Source organism: Falco naumanni, chromosome 3 (genome assembly GCF_017639655.2).
Source record: "Falco naumanni isolate bFalNau1 chromosome 3, bFalNau1.pat, whole genome shotgun sequence".
Taxonomy (NCBI): domain Eukaryota; kingdom Metazoa; phylum Chordata; class Aves; order Falconiformes; family Falconidae; genus Falco; species Falco naumanni.
In genome coordinates this window covers 65,977,041-65,994,057 of record NC_054056.1, presented here as the reverse complement: position 1 = coordinate 65,994,057, position 17,017 = coordinate 65,977,041, and the positions used below count along the sequence as shown (strand labels likewise).

The following is a 17,017-nucleotide window of genomic DNA, read 5'->3' as shown; positions in this document are numbered from 1 at the left end:
TTACAGAAGCATGTTCAACTTCTAGAATCCTTTACTTGGAAGTTTGAAATAACTGCTTTTAGATAACATCACTCATGCTTCTAGTACTGCAACTCTTTCTTCTTGGAACAGCTCCTGTCAGTGCAGTGTGTTGTGTGGGTTTGTAGACAGGTTCTGTCTGTTTGTGTGGTTTTAGTGCATTTTGTCCTCCTCCTTTAAAAGCATCACATCATAGCGTGTGCGTGCTGGGACATGTAAGAAGTCTTCCTGAGCGAGTATCACCCTTTTCTACAGGAATCTAGTCTTCATTGCTGGAAGGAGATCTCTTGAAATACTAGCCAGTGCTGTGCTTTTTACCAGTCTTACTATTTGTCACAAATAGAAAGCTTCCTATGCAACCAGTGGCTGCTGACTCAGAACCTTAACATCAAATACTGGCATTGCCACTTGTCAAGCTGCGGCAGAGTGAAAACTAGCCACCTTCTGCTTAGTGTGTATTCTTGTTATTCTGGGATGTGTACATGGCAGGAGGCCTCAGCAGAAGAACCCAAAGCAAAAGCAAGTGGGTCTTATCAATTGTGCTGCCCTGTGGTGGGGGATGGTGCTTTAGGTCTTTGTAAACTGCTTTGAAAGAAAAGCACCTTTTTTGGCTTGGACTCTCTCCTAGTGGTTGAGTAAGGTTGGTAGTTTGTAGATCAGTTGTTAGGTGGCCTTCTGTGATTAAGCATTCTGCAAAACTCCCTTCAGCAGGCATGCAGGCAGATTACTAACCTGAGAGCTCTGCTCTGTGTTGGAAACAACCTCTGTGTGCAGGCAAATGCTGTAATAGCATGAGATCACTCTGGCATAGATCTCATAGAAGAAGATAAAAGCAGAGCATGCCAATGCTATTTTTTATACCTTCTTAAAGGATAAGATTCAATTAGTAGCCAAGTACTGCTCCAGTAGTCCTAATGAGTTCAGTGGAAGTGCCTTGCAGTCACATCTCAGCTGTATAGAAGACACTAAATACTGGTTTTGTGGTGTTTTCTCATGGTATATCAGTGACCGTAAAGACTACCATACAAGCTTTGCAATAACAGAAGGCGCAAAGATGGACTGTGAAAGGCAGTTTAACTTATATTAGCTGATTAAAGGAGTAAGGTAATGGCGGCAACACCACTGACTGAACATGTCAGCTCTCTTAAGTGACTAGTAGCTTTTGCATATGGGCAGCGCAATTCATATAGATTAACCTGCTATTAGTATCTTATGCCTAATAAATCCAAACTAAACTATTAAGTTTCTCCCTCAGTGCTGATGGTCTGGCTTGCTACCTCAAAACTAGTGGGTGAGGATTTTGGAGCTCTTTTGGTGGTGCGTCATGTGATTAAATAAACTTGCCTGCAGGGGAATACGGGTGTGGGAAGTAGAGTTGAGTTGTAAGCACATAGCTTTTGAGTGCCTGTGTGTCATTTTCTTTCCATACTCTAAACTTGCCACTCAGACTTCTGCTGATGGTTGCTCAACTCCATTATAGAGCAAATCCTGTTGCTTGAAACTGTATTTTCAAGATTATGCTAAGTCCTGTTAAGAGCCCTTTTGCTGCCAGCTTCATTTAGACACTCTATTTAGCTTGTTAGCGAAAACTTCAGGTTCTGTATCACTTGTCTGATGAGTTACTGCATGCAGTTTCACTTTCCAGCATGGATTGTAGGAACGTTTTCATGTGAGTGATCCTTCTAACTGAGTAATAGCCAGCCATTCTTCCGCATCATTGCATGCTTCAAGCTTACAAAGTGTATTTGAAATGGGAAGCTTGGCCTAAACAGCAAAGTCTTTGAGACTAAAGCAGTGAGGCGGACAGACCTTCCTTAGCCATGTTACTATGCATATCACTCTACTGCTAATATTTGTTGTAAGAGTGTAAACAAATTGGTGGTTTTAACCTGATGGCTATTTGGGGGGAGAAAAATCATGCAAATAGTTTTACACAGTGATTCAGCTTTCTGTGTATTTTAAGCTATTTAAGATTCTGCTTATGTGTGTAGCTGTGCTTGCTGCATACAAGAGTTGTGCATTTGGATCAGCTTCTTGGTTCCCTTCCCAAGCAGCCTTTTTTTCCTTCTCATCAATATCAGATGGAAACTGCAGGTTCTTAATATGTTGAAAGTGCATTGCTATTCATACCTGCTGTGTATGTGGGATGTTGACAAATGATACAGGGTAATGATAGGAGCATGCTTCATCTGAGACATTTGAGAGATTGCTAAAGAAATAGTGTGTGGGAGGGGGTGAAAACAAAAGATGTGTTTTGCTCCCATACACACCCCACCCCCATTGCTGATGGGCAGACCAGCAAAATGAGCTCTAACTATCCTCTTAGCTGTATGATTCTCAGTGCTTGCATTCTCTGTCTGCCCCTGAAACAATATCACTCAGCCTCAGAGAAAGTATTACAGACTGATAGTATATTAACATACGTGATTTTGGTCTGCCCCAGTAACAACAAACTGTGCTGTGTTGCCTTGGACAAGTGGATAGACTCCTGTTAAAGTAGAAGGTAGCTTCAGGGCTTGAAGGATTACTAGAAGGAGGACTAGTACTGGTGGTTTGTTGTTCGGGGGATTTTTTGGTAGTAGAACTGAAAAGTTGGCACAAGCAGGAGTATTGTCTATAACCACTGCTGGAGAAGGCATTTGTATCCCATGTCTGTGATAGATTGCAAGTGACTGATCCAGTCTATTCTTCTGAAACATGATAAAAGGGCTTGCTTAGTCTCCCTGTCAAATTCTTGGAAAACAGATTTGCTCTTTCCCTTTGCTGATTGAGCAAAAGCTAGGGGAAAACTCTTTTCTATTGTTAGCTCTTTGGCAGTCTGTCCTGTTCTAGATTCTGTCTCTGTCTTGAATGTTACAAGATCTGTCCCTGTTACAGGCTTTTTGTTGCTTACCCAGTGTTCTCACTGTCTCTTTTCTTGCTGAGTGGCTTTTCATCTTGCAGTAATCAAAGGGCTCCCTGCATGTTTCAGCTATGAGTGTGTGTGGTGTGGTCAAGCTGCCTGACCAATGCAGCAGGGTGTAAACAGTTTGTGAGACCAATCAAACTTCTGCTGGTATAGGAGAGCTAACTATGGGAGGCCAGTAATAATCTCTGCAACAATCTGACTAGTAGTCTAGATTCTGCATGATCTGGTAGACCTAGCGTGTCATGGGAAGACGCTAAACTGGAGACACTAAATTTGGACAACCTCTTCTTTTACTGTTGCTTTTCGCAGCAATAAATTGTGTATTGCAGCACAATCTTTTGAGGCTGCTTTTAAAATTGCTTTTAAGAGGTGTCAAGAAGCAGTGTATTTAAATAGGACATTAAATTTTTTTTTTGCCTGTGGTGAGCTGTGTTGCGTCTGGATGTAGTTGTTGTAATAATATTTAAAAAGCAGCAAAACAACTTCAGATTGTGATTCTGTCAGTGTGGAAAAAGATTGGTTAAGATATCACCTAATAATTGTATTCTGCAAGAGGCATGGTAAGTAGCAGTGTCACTTGCCTAAAGATCTAAGGCTCCCTGTCCAATAAGGAGCTGTAAAAATAGCTATGGTAACAGGATTTGTTTTCTCCCTTCTTGACAGATGTAAATACTGATTTATTTTTTTTTTTTTTTTAGTTCAAGAGCAATGGTAAGATGAGCATTAGCTAGTGATGTTTTACAGTTGTTACTTCTTTATATTATACTATTGTGTTTCTTAAAGATAAGGTCAAATCTACAAAGTTGTTTGTCTTGACTCCCCTTTAAGTCAAGGCAGGAGCAGGGGAACAGGTATCTGAGTTCAGCACTGATAGTACCAGTCACTGATGGGTATCTGGGACCTCCATGCAAATTCATCCATGTGAAAACAGATTCTGTTCCCTGGGGCTGGCAGCCAAAATAAGTCTCAATTAATTCTGAAGAAATACTTGGGCTAATAGGCATGCATAATTACTATTTTTTTAACTCCTTGCCTCTGGAAACCTAACCTTTAGGGGTAAAGGTGGAAACCTGATGAGGAAAAAGTAGGTGCTTACAAGTTATGCTTGTAGGAAAGCTTGCCTCATTTGTGGCATACATTCCAAACTTCCCAAGCCACATTTAGAACTTAGAAAACTGAGAAACAAGAAAGCATGGATATTTTGTTATTTAACTGCTTTGTATAAGGAATTTTAATGCCTCTTAGCGGCATGATGGAGTGCTGGATTGTTGAAAAGAGCTTGCACATTACTTGTGTTCCACAGAGGAAATAATTAGCTTTCTCATGCCAGTGTTAGTATTAAACAACGGATAAAAGTGACGTAATGTTAAGCCGTAATTTATAGCAGCATAAGAGATTGCAGAATTGGTTCTTTCGTATCTTTATTAGAGATGAGTACTGAAGCAGAACAGCAGCTTCTCCATGATGCTAGAAATGGAAATGCTGAAGAAGTTAAACAGCTGTTGGATACCATGGACAAAGGAGAAATAAACTTTGATATCAACTGTAAAGGTTAGTATCCCTTCTCAAATGTTCGTAATTTCACTGTTAAAGCCACATGCAGTGAAACTGTTACTGATAGTATAATCTTGCTTTCTTTGGAGTGCTCAATAGAGTAATAAAAAACACTTAGCTGCTTTTACCCTGTGAATAAAGGCCATACTTGCATAGGGGAGAGTTCATAAAAGTGGAGTACAGATAATTGTAATGTACAGAAGACCTCAGAGTAATTCACAGAGGCCCGAAGTGTCAGAAAGACAAAGAATCAGTACCTCTTTTTGCTTGTATTCATGCTTATGCCAATTTCAGAGCTTGTAATACTAAACAAATGCGAGGGCATGGTTCAGGGGAGGTAAAGAGCTTCCATCAGGGCTGCAGAGAAGATTAGGTCATTTATTTGTGCTCTGCTAGCTGTGATTTTTATTTTATTTTTTTTAGGCCATGTTTCATTATCATGTAGTAGGAGCAGCTACATCTCTTGCCATTTGCAGGAATGGTTGAGACAAATATATACTTTTTACCATTAGCAGTATACTAGGTTACCTGGGAAAAGAAAGTAAAACTGCTAGTTATCTAAGTATTTGGCCAACACTGAAGTTTTGCATGTGCATAGCTACAGTATTTATAGCTAAGCAACTTGTTGAGCATTAAAACTTCAAACTGGGGCTGCGTTTGCAAGCTTGCTAGCAATTGCAGACTGCACTATTTCTTTATTCTTTTAGTAGCTTTATATTTCTCTTTATTTACATGAGTGTGTTTCTGGTTGCTTCAAAAAAAGTGGATGTGCATCCCAGTCTTTCTGTACAGGTCAGTATTTTTGTTCAGCATTTAACTGTTAAGTAGCACTGCAAAAAGGAGAAGGGAGAGAGCAACTAGGCTTCTTCTCAGCCATGACAGAGGGAACACCTTGCCCTAGATAACAGGCTTCCCTGCTCTTTAAACAAGCTCTATCCCTTCCCCAAGTCTTGTTCTTAATCATCAGTTTACTCATCCTTTTGTTTTACTCAGCCATGTCTGTGTTTTCCCAATAGTTAATGTACTTACCTCAGCAAAACAAGTCGTAAATCCCAAACCCTTGCCACTTCATCTTTACTGCGCTTGTTCACAATTTAAAAGGGAACTAGACAGAGCTTGATGGTGCTGAAGTCCTCCACCCTCACAAGTATATTCTTTGCAAATTTTCATGACAGCATATGTGGTACCCAAACAATTGGAATGAAAGCACCTAAAGATGTATGCAACACCCACAAACAAGTTGCTGAAATGTCTTGTGCTTAGAAGAGATTTCAGAGCTTCTCATATGTGTTCTTAAACATTAAATGAAGCGAAGAAAGCATAATCTGCAGTCCTGTATTATGCCAAGCAAACTGGTCTCTGCTCAGCGTTTATGCTCAAACTCAAGTCTTAGTATTGTGAAAGTCTGCAGCATAGTAGAGACTAAGCTGACTAAAGGAAACATGGTGCTTAGCTGTTCTTCCAGTTTAGCAGTACATGGCCAGGCAGCTAATACATGCTTGCTAATGGGAGGTGTAGGAAGCTAGAGGGAACGTGCTGGTGGTAGTTCAGGTTAAACAAAATAATTGTGAATATGAACAGCAGAGACTTCACTATGTATAAATTCCAAGTTCTGATTCCTCTAAATGTTAGAGGATGCAAAGCGTAGCTGAAGTGTTCTCTGGGGAACTGTTGTGGTTGTATGAAACTTCAGAGTTAAAACTCTATATTCTTCCACAGTCACTCTTCAGAGACTGTTTCAGTCACTCTGCTCCTGTAGAGTACTCCATTGGAAATAGACTTAAGACAATTTCAAGCCAAACAGCCTCAATCTGCAGCGTAACTACCCCTGCCATTCTGCCTCCTCACTAGTAAAAGCACTACGTCTTGCTACAAATCCTGATCTGTTAGGCACTACCAGATAGTAATTGCATAACCACATGATGATTAACTAAAATACAGGCTGTAGACTGCAACTTTTTGCAACCCTCAATCTTTCTTCTCTTCCTTACAGCCTCTTGTCCTTCTGTCATTACCTTCTGGATAAGTAGATGTCCCTAGAAAGTTAGGGTATGGGGAATGTCTTCAATGCTGCAGCAGTTCCTTCAGGACTTGCATCTGATGTGGCAGTGACACTTGGCTTGGAATAAAGTACTTTTGAAGCAGGTGGGAGGCTGTATGGAGGTAGTGTAAACTTCCCCCAGAGTGTGCCTTGGGAGTGTGTAAGTCCGACACATTGATGTGCCTGGGTGTCAAAGCCTACCTTCAACATCTTGTGAAACCTATCTTGTCTTTCCATGGGTGAGCTTATATCTGAGACTGTGCTCTAGGTTTACAAGTATGAAGTCTGACAACAGTGATCCCAAACATCTAGATTTCAGCCAAAGCAAAGGAGGAGAAAATAAATCCAAGCTTCCTGTACTTGCACGGTTGTGACTGGATTCTAGCTGCAGATAAGCAAGACTTGCTTGATGAGAATCCAGCCACGTGAAGTGAACTTCCATTTCCAGTTTTCTCAGTTCAATGATTTCAAAAGAAGGTATTCACATTAAAACAGCACTAAACCCAGGTTTCATCCAAAACAATTATGTTTTCTAAGGCTGTTTACGTTGTCTCATTCTCCTTAAATACCAGAAAATAGAATATCTAGGACTCTGCAAAGTGAGAAAACTGTAAAATAAGGTCAATGGTCAATAGTGTTATGGCAAAATATCCATTTGAATGACTGCACAGTAGCCTAGTAGAACACAACCAGGAAATAACTGCCTAGCTTGTCTCTGTTCTCTGAAAAAAAACCAGTAATGCTTGAGACTTGAAGTTAACTGGCATAAAAGCAAAGAACTGGTTTGGAGGGGTAGGGGAAATTTTTGTGTGTGTGTTCTACATTCTTGTCCTTGCATTCTCCCCTGTGTAATGATGTCCTGGTTTAAAATAATAATAAAAAAGTGCAAACACTTGTGGTTACTTGAAGAGAAGTAACAAACACCTCAAGAGCTCGAGAAGTAACTGGTCAGCTAACATCAGAAATGCAAACATTCAGAGTGCATGCACAACAAGGGCCTTTGGCACTTTATCCACTAAGAACTAAAAATCTGGATGGGATCCTGATTTTTTTCTGTGACTGAATTCCTTGGCAGCAGTATTGTCTTGTCAGTGCTGTAACTCATGATGTCTTGGGCTAATTGTATGAATCCAGTGAAACTTGGACCTATCCTGTGTTCTTTGAAAGAACCTTCTTCCCTACTAGACTGAGGGTTGAATGATGTCCATTTGGTATGTTATCCAGCATAAGCAGCCCCAGAGTTGGTGATCCACAAAATATTTATCTTCTCAGGTACTTTAACCCATCAGTCGCATAGGGCGGGAACTCTGTTGTAGTCCAGACTGGGATGAGGGAAAAACATTAGATCTGGGGTTGGAACAGCAGAAGATGTTGAAAAGGAAGAGAATCAAGTAACAAAAGAAATAGGCAAAATGTAACAAAAAAGTAACAAAAATAAAGGGCAAAAATGTTAGCTGGAAACAATTATAAGGAATATTTCAGCTGTGAACCACATTCTAATGTTAATTTGTAATATGAGAGCAGAAAGAGTGATGAACTTGCAAGACTCAGCAGTTCTCTTTCCTTATGCTAGTGACTTGTCTCCTCAGGGCAAACTTATATTGTGCGTGTTCCAAGTATCAATGCTTGGGGATACATGAAAGGGGAAAACTTAATTGTGGCAGTAATTTCAAAACAATTTCAAATGCCTTGTTTTCATTTTTCTTCCAAATACAAAGTGATAGCTTTTAGGTAGTGCTTACAATGCTGTAGGTCTGTTGCTTAGAAAAACAAAGCACGTCAACTTAGATTAATACAATTGAATATTAGAATTGGAATGTATTGTGCATTGTTAATCTAGTAATCTCTAATGCTTTAGCGTCTTGCTTTTAAAGAAGCAATTGTAGGACAGTTCTTGAATTTCATTCATACAGCCAGTCTTACAGAGCATGTTAATTGCTTTTTGAATCATAAATCATAGTTTTCTTTGCATGGTCACTTCTGTGCCTGCGCTTATCATTCCTGCAAAGGCTTAGAGCTGTAGGTGGTACATGAGTTCTACAGTGCACAAAGATTTCAAATCGTGATGCTTAGAAAGGCTGTCTTTATTGAAAATGAAATGAGCACAAGACAACAAAAAATGTCTTAACATTAAGTCGTCCCACCCAGGTTTTTGTTTTTTTTAAAAAAATTCTTTATTTGGAAGATGGGTTGTCCTACCTCTCATTCGTATGTAGAAAAGAGTCAGGTAAACCAAACAGGTTTTTGATTAAACAAGAGAAAAATGTGTACTTGCATGTACTGTTTTCATAGTTAATGAAAGTAATTGAAGCTTCTTGCTACTGTTGAACAAAGTATTACATTAAAACAGAAGTTTTATTTACCATCAGACTACATGACTTTCTCCTTTCAGGAAGATTTTGTAGGTTTGAATCTTAACATTCTCAAACTGCATCCTGATTTAGTAATTTTGATGACGTGAATAGTATTGATGTTTCTAGCCTCCTTGCCTCCTCTGTTACTGTGAAGAATGATCATCTAAGTACACGTCAAGATTTTTTTGTATTGTGTGACAAAATTTAATTTACTTATTTTGTCTTTTAGGTAGAAGTAAATCTAATATGGGTTGGACACCTCTTCATCTTGCTTGCTATTTTGGACATGCTGTTGTGGTAGAGGATTTGCTGAAGGTATGTTTCTACTTGCCTGTGTGCGTAAGGCAGAAAATTCTTTGTTATGCTAGAAACAGTATTTATTCAGGTTTTTGTGATAGAAGAAAGGTGGCTTTGTAGAGAGGCAGAGCCACTCCTACAGTTTATCTGCATGTAACATGGAAATAACTGATTGTTAAAACTAAGGAATGGAATAGTTGCAGTATTAAGATCAGCCTAGTTTACAAGGACCCAAAATAGTGACACTGGAAGTCTGTACAGTAGTGTACAGTTGTTACTCTGAACAGTGTTTACAATTATCAGTACTTATCTGACTTTCTCATGGGGTATGTGTGTTTGTCTAGGTAACCACCCAAACGTAGGAATTAAAAATGTGTATAAGTATGCACTCATGAAAGTCTTAGCTTTTGTCAATAATGCAAATGCTTCAAGGGCCTGATCTTGCTTACTGTAGTACATAAAGTATATAATTTAGGCAGTTTCGTTTACTGAGTTGTACAAGACAGTTCAGTGTTTCAAATGCAAAATGATCTGCATTATCTACCTTTATGTTGTGCATAGAAGTATGTCCAGAATTCTGTGCAAAGTAACCGGTATGTGTTTCTTTCCAGGCATGAGCTAACATAGTTTGACTCATGATTTCTTTCTAATGTATTTGAAATAATGAACTTTGAAACGGTGAACATCTGTTGTCAAAGCTGACCTGTTTGTATTTTCATAGCCATGTTTGCACTGCATTTGCAGTTGTTTCTGAGTTTATTTTTTTTTACCCTCAGCTCTGAGTAGCTTCAACCCTAACTGTATTATACCTTATTCGTGTTTGAAAGATTTTGCTGCAGATGGAAGGAACATGCTAAACAGCCTCGAACACAGAGGTAGCTAATCTAACCTTGAATTTCATTCAGAATAAAGGCCACCAGCCATTATCATGACTCTAAAGCAGGAAATAACGCTGAGTTTCTTTGAGAAGTTCTTCTCTAGCCTATATGCTTGCTCAGTAGATAATGCTGTTCTCAATCCAAGAGGGCTACTTAAAGCAAAAGGTAAAGTTTTGTCACTTAATGCATTTATCAACACTTCCAGAGTTGGAAGAGTATGTAACTTTGGCTCATGATAGAGTATTATTTGAAGAGTAAGTTGAATAATAAAGCAGGCTGTGCGCCTCTGGAAGCCCAGCATATACAGGTTGTGTCTGTGTACTTGTGCCTAGATTTTTGTGCTCAAAGAGTGAGTGAGGTATTATCAGAAACAGAGCACTGGAACTGGTCAGGTTCATTATTTAACTTTAGGCAGGCAGCAGTGACCTGGCTAAATTATGTGATGTAAACATATGTGATAGTTAAATATGTCCTGCCCTTTTTCTGACCCTTTGAGAGGTTAAGTAAAGCAGTGTAGAAGAGATCTTGAAAGAGAGAAGGATAGGATTTATTGGTTTCCTGGAACAGTGTCTGTGCAGTGCAGCTATCAGTCGTCCTGTCAGATAAAAGGTACAGGTTGGAGAAATTGCATAAGACGAGGAAAGGAGATTCAAGACAAAGATTGCAGAAGAGAAAAAGGAGAAGAAAGGTTAAGTTTCAGATGGTACCATCTTAATGCTGAAATGGAAGTTTTCACTGTAAGTGAAGGAATAGCAATAGGTGCCTAGAGAGAACAACACCACTTGCTAAATCAGGAGCACCAGGAGGCTGGTGCTACTGTGTGTACATATGTAATAATATGTATGCTTGTTATACAGTACTACTGCAGTTCTTTCATTAAGTTGTTTTTTTTTCCCCAATGCCTACCCTCAACCAACAACCCACCCACCCCCAAATACACAACCCCACTCCCCAGCCACCCCCAATAAATGAAAACCAAACCAACACTCCCCCCCGCCCCGGGTGTTAATCTTATGTTCCATATACCACATTCTTAAAAGTGAGAGGGATACCTGGAAAAAATGCAGGAGGCTTTTCCTTTTTGAAGCAGTTTATAGAATGTTGGTTATGAAGCTTGTATATGTAATGTATCTTTGTTTCTAGGATGGCTGTGTTACAGTTCTGATATGATTTGTCCTGTCTTCCCCTTCCTCTCAGTCAGAGGGAATAACTGTGTAGTTCTTGTTGGAAGGACATTTGGTATCTTTTGGTCTTGCTGTTTAGGCTGGTGCAGCCGTGAATGTGCTGAATGACATGGGGGACACTCCACTCCATCGTGCAGCTTTCACAGGACGTAAGGTAAAATATGTTGCCTTTTTGTAAGCCTCAATTCTGGAATTATTAAAGAAGTACTAGCAATAAGATCACTTCAAAAACATGTTTGTACAGTGTCTAAAGATTATTTACCTGTTTTGGTACAGCGTGTTCAAATGACTAGGCCCATTGCCTAGCTAGTATAACTGTCCAAAACAAAAACACGGTACAAATATCTTTTCTTGAAGATGGGAGAATACTGGTCCATGGCTTTCCTTGGTATTCTTTGTCATATTTTTTTAGCTTTTTGTTGGCAAAGATTTTGCTGGCAGAGAAAGATACACAGTTGAGTGCTACAGTGGAAAAAAACCTGCTATCAGCTCTGTAACTAACTGATGTTGCTTCTGTTCTGCTTCTGCTGTGTGTCAGAGAAACTGCTGAAGCATAACGCTACCTCTAGCTGCAGGTGCTAATTACCATGTGGAAGCCAGGGTGAAGATCTCTCATCAGCTGCTATAAAGTACAACATATTAATTTGTGTTTGTGCCTGGTATGGTTGACACAGGAAAAGGAGTAGAGATTGTTTCTCCTAACTAACTGCATATTTACATAAAGAAATTTACATGGAGGGCTAAAAACTGTAGAATAGGGCACACTGGTCCATTTGATGTCTGGAAGTGCTGTTTCTTTATAGAAAACTAGAACTAAAGAGCTTTTTATAGGCCTATAATGCAAGACTAGTTTGATTTTTCCCCCACATGCCGCCATCATTCCCAAACCAGTACTGCCTCTATGGATAACCTCTTCACCCTTCTGAAGGAGTGATTACTTAAAGTCTCTAATCAAAAGAGCCAACTGTACTATTTTTATCTGTTAAATTCAGCATTCACACCAGGTACACCAGCTTTTGAATCAGAGTGGGCCTGTTCAGCTGTAACTAATCTCTTGTTAGTTCTTTCAGCCTGACTGATGTGAGAGAGAAGGTTGCAATCCTCTTAGTCCCACTCTTCAATCTCTAAAACATCCCTTCCTGTTTTTGTAAGTCAGCCATGGTGAGAAGCCGTTACACAGCTCGTTTTACAGGATGTCAGTAGCTGGAAAGCCTGATTGTGGCCTTGCTGTAACAGACTTAGATAAGCAGTGTTTTTCAAATTGTTTTCCAGGAGGTGGTGATGTTACTCTTGCAGCACAATGCTGATACTTCTATTGTTAATGGGAGTGGAGAGACTGCAAAAGAAGTTACTCATGATAAAGACATAAGGAATATGTTGGAAGGTAACTTTAATAGGTCATAACCTCATTTGTTTCAACACTTGTATATTCTAAAAGCTGATTTTCTTCTGCAAGTTACTGAAGCTCAATTGAATTTTCGCTTTAAATTTGGTTATTAGAAAGAAGAAAGTCATAGGTTTTTGTTCCTTTCTGCAGTACTGACAGTTGGAAGTTTTTTTTTTCACAATATGTCTGCAAGTGGCTTGGAGAGTTACGTATCCTGAATGCCAATAGCATTATTCAAGTAACAATTTCGGCCCTTTTGGGGGTAATACTTGGTACAGCTCTGAATGGTACATGGCAGTCAAAGCCTTAGCTCACTGGCAGAGAAAAAACTCAAGAATAGTAAGTGACTTTGTGTCAACAAAATCATTAAAAAGCAAAATTCTGAACAGTTTGCAAAGGTGGCCCATTTTTGGATCAAGTTTAGGACTTGCTATTGCAATCTTACAGGTTGTGTCAAAAGGAGAAAAAAGTAAAAACTCTTCCCCACATTTGCTCTGTTGCCTTACAGGTATTGAAAATGAGTGAGATTGTGTCCAAATACTTACATAGGCCCACTGCTTAGATTTTTGGAGATTTCAAGAACTGTGTTGCTTCCTGGTATTATTATGTGATACCCCTAAATACTGCTGAAGCTCTGTGTCCAATACCACAGACTGTGTATATGAAAAGTGAACTCTCTTCTGATTCTGCATGCAAGTTACAGATAACAGTCCTTTATGTTGCTTATCTGCTGAATTGTTAGAGAAGAATGAAATTTCTGTAGGATGATAGGAAGAGAAGAGAAACTGAAAAGAACACAGGGAAGATCTGATGGGATGTTGCATAGTTCCCCTATTTTTGCTTTTTAAAGGGAGTGAGGTTGGGTTGTGTCTAAAAAAAATAATAACATATATATGTGCGTGTGTATACACCTTTACATATCTTGTCAAATATTACATGTATTGAACATATTTTTGCTCTGACGTAGACTTTTCTGAATAAATATTTCATTTATACCCATCTCAGATAATACTGGAAACGCTTGTTTTGATACAGTTTCTTGAATGCTGTACTTTATGTGCTACTTCATTGAAACTGACCTTAAATTTGGGGTTTTTTTTAAATAGCAGTGGAAAGGACACAAGAAAGGAAACTGGAAGAAGAACTCTTAGGAGCAGCAAGAGAGGGGGAAATGGGGAAGCTGACTGCCTTGGTAAGAATTCAAGTACTTGTAATACTTTTGTGTGAAGTGGTTCAAGCCATAATGCTAATGTAACAACATAAGACATTAGGCCTTGCATTCCAAAGTGCTGTGACTTCAGAACATTACTGCTGTGGACTGTGGTATATTGGTAAAGTGCCAAACCTTCAAGGGTTTTCCAGCCTTCCTGTTGGAGACTGAAAAACAGTGTTTTTTAGCTTCTCTCGTGTTTCTAAATACTCTTCATTTAGTTGTAAATAGCAGTTCTAGATCTACTGGTGTAAGCTGGTTAAGTTTTTGTGGATACTTTAATGTCGTGGGTGCCTAGGTTTTCACCATAGTATGGCCTATTTTAAATCTTGAAAGTAAGCTTTTGTCATTAGCACCCATTGCAGCTGAAGTCTCTGTAGTTTTTAACGGACAGTCAACATCCATTTTAATGGACGACATCAAATTCAGTGCGTAACACAATTTCAGGCTGAGCAGGAATTGAAAACTGTTATGTGCTCATGTGCACACTCATAGTAATTCAAACTGAACAATACCGTGGAGTGGAAAGGTTATTGGAGAAGCAAATCAAAGAAGAATTGAGGCTGGAGGGTGCCAATTCCTGTTTGCAGAGCAGAATCAGCTAGAGCAGGTGACCTAGGACCATATCCAGATGGGTTTTGAAGCAGGGTCTCAATGCTTGAACTCAGGCTTTTGAGTCCTGAAGAGTTTCCTTGGAAGTAAGACATGCAGTGTGGAATACTTTCTACCTGGTTAGCACCTGTAATAATACCTTTTAAGACATCAAATCAGTCTGAATACTTCTGCTTGCTTCTACTGGAAAATTCACAAATTAGAGATTTGTATTTTGAGAAATTTGAAATTCTTTTCTGTCTAGAAGACAGAGTGAACACTTATTCAAAATTTGTTATTTCCATTCTCTTAAATTTGTCTCTCCTAGTCTGAAGAACCCTTGTCTTTCTAATTCCTCCTTGCATGGAAAATTTTTAAATCTTTGGTCATCCTTGTAATTCTTATTTGTACATTTTGTACTGTTCTCTTTGAAATGGAGAGAGAACCAGAGCTGTACACAGTACTTAAGATGTAGAAGAATAGTGTGTTAATTCACTGGTATGATTGTATTAATTGCAATTAATACATTGGCATAAGGATCTGTTCTTGATTGTAGTAACTTGTAACATCTGTTGCATGCCTGCTGACTAAGCATTAAACTGATGCAGAAAAAATAAGAAAAAGGTGACTCCTCATAGAAGTCTGTCATTAAAGAACTGTGCTTTTTCTCATGTACCGTGTAACCATGCATGCACATGTAACTGTTCCTGTGAATGTTTTAATTTCTAAGTGATTTTTTAAAATATTTTGTATCATTGAGATCTGTATTTGTGAGGACAGATATATGTTGACCTCTAAAACTTTTCAAAGTACTTATCACATTCTTGACCCTGAGGCAGTTCTTAAGTCATAACAGGTGTTTCTTGGAATCCTTCAGTGAGTGCTTGGACCTGTGACTGTTGAATTACAATTTTAATACTTCCACTGATTCTTGAGGAAGTCCAAAGAACTTTTTCCACTTACAGCTCTGTGGTGTAAACCTTCCTGACTTTCCTACCCTTAGGTTAATACCTCTGTGGAGAGCTGGTGTAGCTCTTCTGAGCTGCCCTTTGTCTTGAGAATTCCTCGTACTTACCTACTGATTTTCAGGCCTTTCTGCTCCTAGTGTATCTTTTATTAGCAGACTGTTATACTCATGAAACATTGGCTGCTTACATCTGCTTTTATTGAGACCTAACACACCAGAATTTAGTCTCTACTGCCCTGCTTTTGGAACAGTGTGCCACTTACTTGAAAGATACGCTTTTATTGTTAATTCTCCTTTATCTTGATTATTTTTACCGAAAAACTGTACTGCATATTGTAACACATGGAAGAGATAATTTAACAGTGCAGTTCCTCTAAGCTTTCTAATTGCGCTTCAGATCTAATTTTTTTCCCTTCTTTTCCAGCATGCGCTTTAACTTTACAGCTGCTCATTCTATTGAAGTTTCTTTAAGTCAAATGATAGCGTTGGCTTTTGTGTGTCTCTTCTGTCAAGATTCTTATAAGATCCCAGTGTGTTTTGTGTTTTGCTATTAAAAGCTAGACCTTCAGTAGCTGAACCTTAACCCAAGCTTTTTAGTCTACTTGAACCAAAACTAGTGTGTTCTTCCTAAGAGTTCTCAAAAACATACTGTACGTTTGCTGAAATGACTGGAGAGCTTTTTATGTCACTGAGTCAATGCACAAAACTTCCTTCAAAATACTTACAATATGGTGTAAGCTGCTGAAAGCACAGGCGTGCAGCTTAAAAGGTCAGGCAAGAAGTCAGGAGGCAGAGATAAGGCAGATGTAAAACAACTGGTTGGAAAGAGCTAAAACCTAGGAATCCTCAGGAAGTATTTGACCTCAGTATTAATGATATTATACTCCTCCAAGCTGTCTGTTCTTGACTTGTGTTCTCTTTTCAGTTGAACTGTAAATAACAGCTGTAGGAGTTTATCCTTTATTTGACTATTACTGAAGCACTTTTAAGGTGGTTACTGTTGATGCTACGTTGAATTGCTCCAATGGGTGTTCTGTTGTTATGAGTAATTTCTCTTAAGATAGCATATAGCTAATGCAGAAGGCTTAAATCGAGTTTCTCTAAAGTTGTCATGCACTGCTTGTCACTGCTTAACAGTAGCATAGCCTTTCTATTAAGGTAGTCCCATTTGGCTTGGAATGGTTTATATTGGAAGGGACCTTTAAGGATCATAGCGTCCAACCCCCTTGTACACATCCAGTAGCCATATATCTGAGTAGAAGTGTTGTATTTTAGGGCACTTAGTAGTGTCATGCTTAATGACCCTTCTCTTTGAGGACAGCTTCTCAAAACATTCATATTATGTCAAGATAGAACTTGGGTTTCCTCTGTTACATAGTTGCTCTAACCTTAATTTCCGCAATAGTTAGACTTCAGAGTGCAGTGGAACTGTTTGTATAACAGACTGCCTGTACTAGGAGCTTCCATATGGTGTATGATAGCTCTGTCACTGAGACTGGCAAGCCTGCCACCCTTCTGTATGAAGTTCTTACTGTCTGAAACAGGGTGACAACACAGGATTTAGCACTGGCCTGTGCTGACTTTTAGACTGTGCCTGGGAGTCTTCTAGAGGAAACAGTAAATTTTGA

The 17,017-nt window shown here is 39.0% G+C and overlaps 1 protein-coding gene across 3 annotated transcripts in view; it reads left to right on the top strand.

Annotated features, from left to right (window-relative positions):
• OSBPL1A (oxysterol binding protein like 1A) overlaps positions 1-17,017 on the top strand; it is a 78,069-nt gene that overhangs the window by 1,122 nt on the left and 59,930 nt on the right. For all 3 annotated transcript variants that reach the window (XM_040586940.1, XM_040586938.1, XM_040586941.1), the window contains 5 exons: positions 4,355-4,477; positions 9,105-9,190; positions 11,314-11,388; positions 12,507-12,618; positions 13,728-13,813. In XM_040586940.1, coding sequence (XP_040442874.1) covers positions 4,357-4,477; positions 9,105-9,190; positions 11,314-11,388; positions 12,507-12,618; positions 13,728-13,813 — 480 coding nt within the window. In that variant the 5' untranslated portion in view covers positions 4,355-4,356. The remainder of the gene's footprint in view (positions 1-4,354; positions 4,478-9,104; positions 9,191-11,313; positions 11,389-12,506; positions 12,619-13,727; positions 13,814-17,017) is intronic.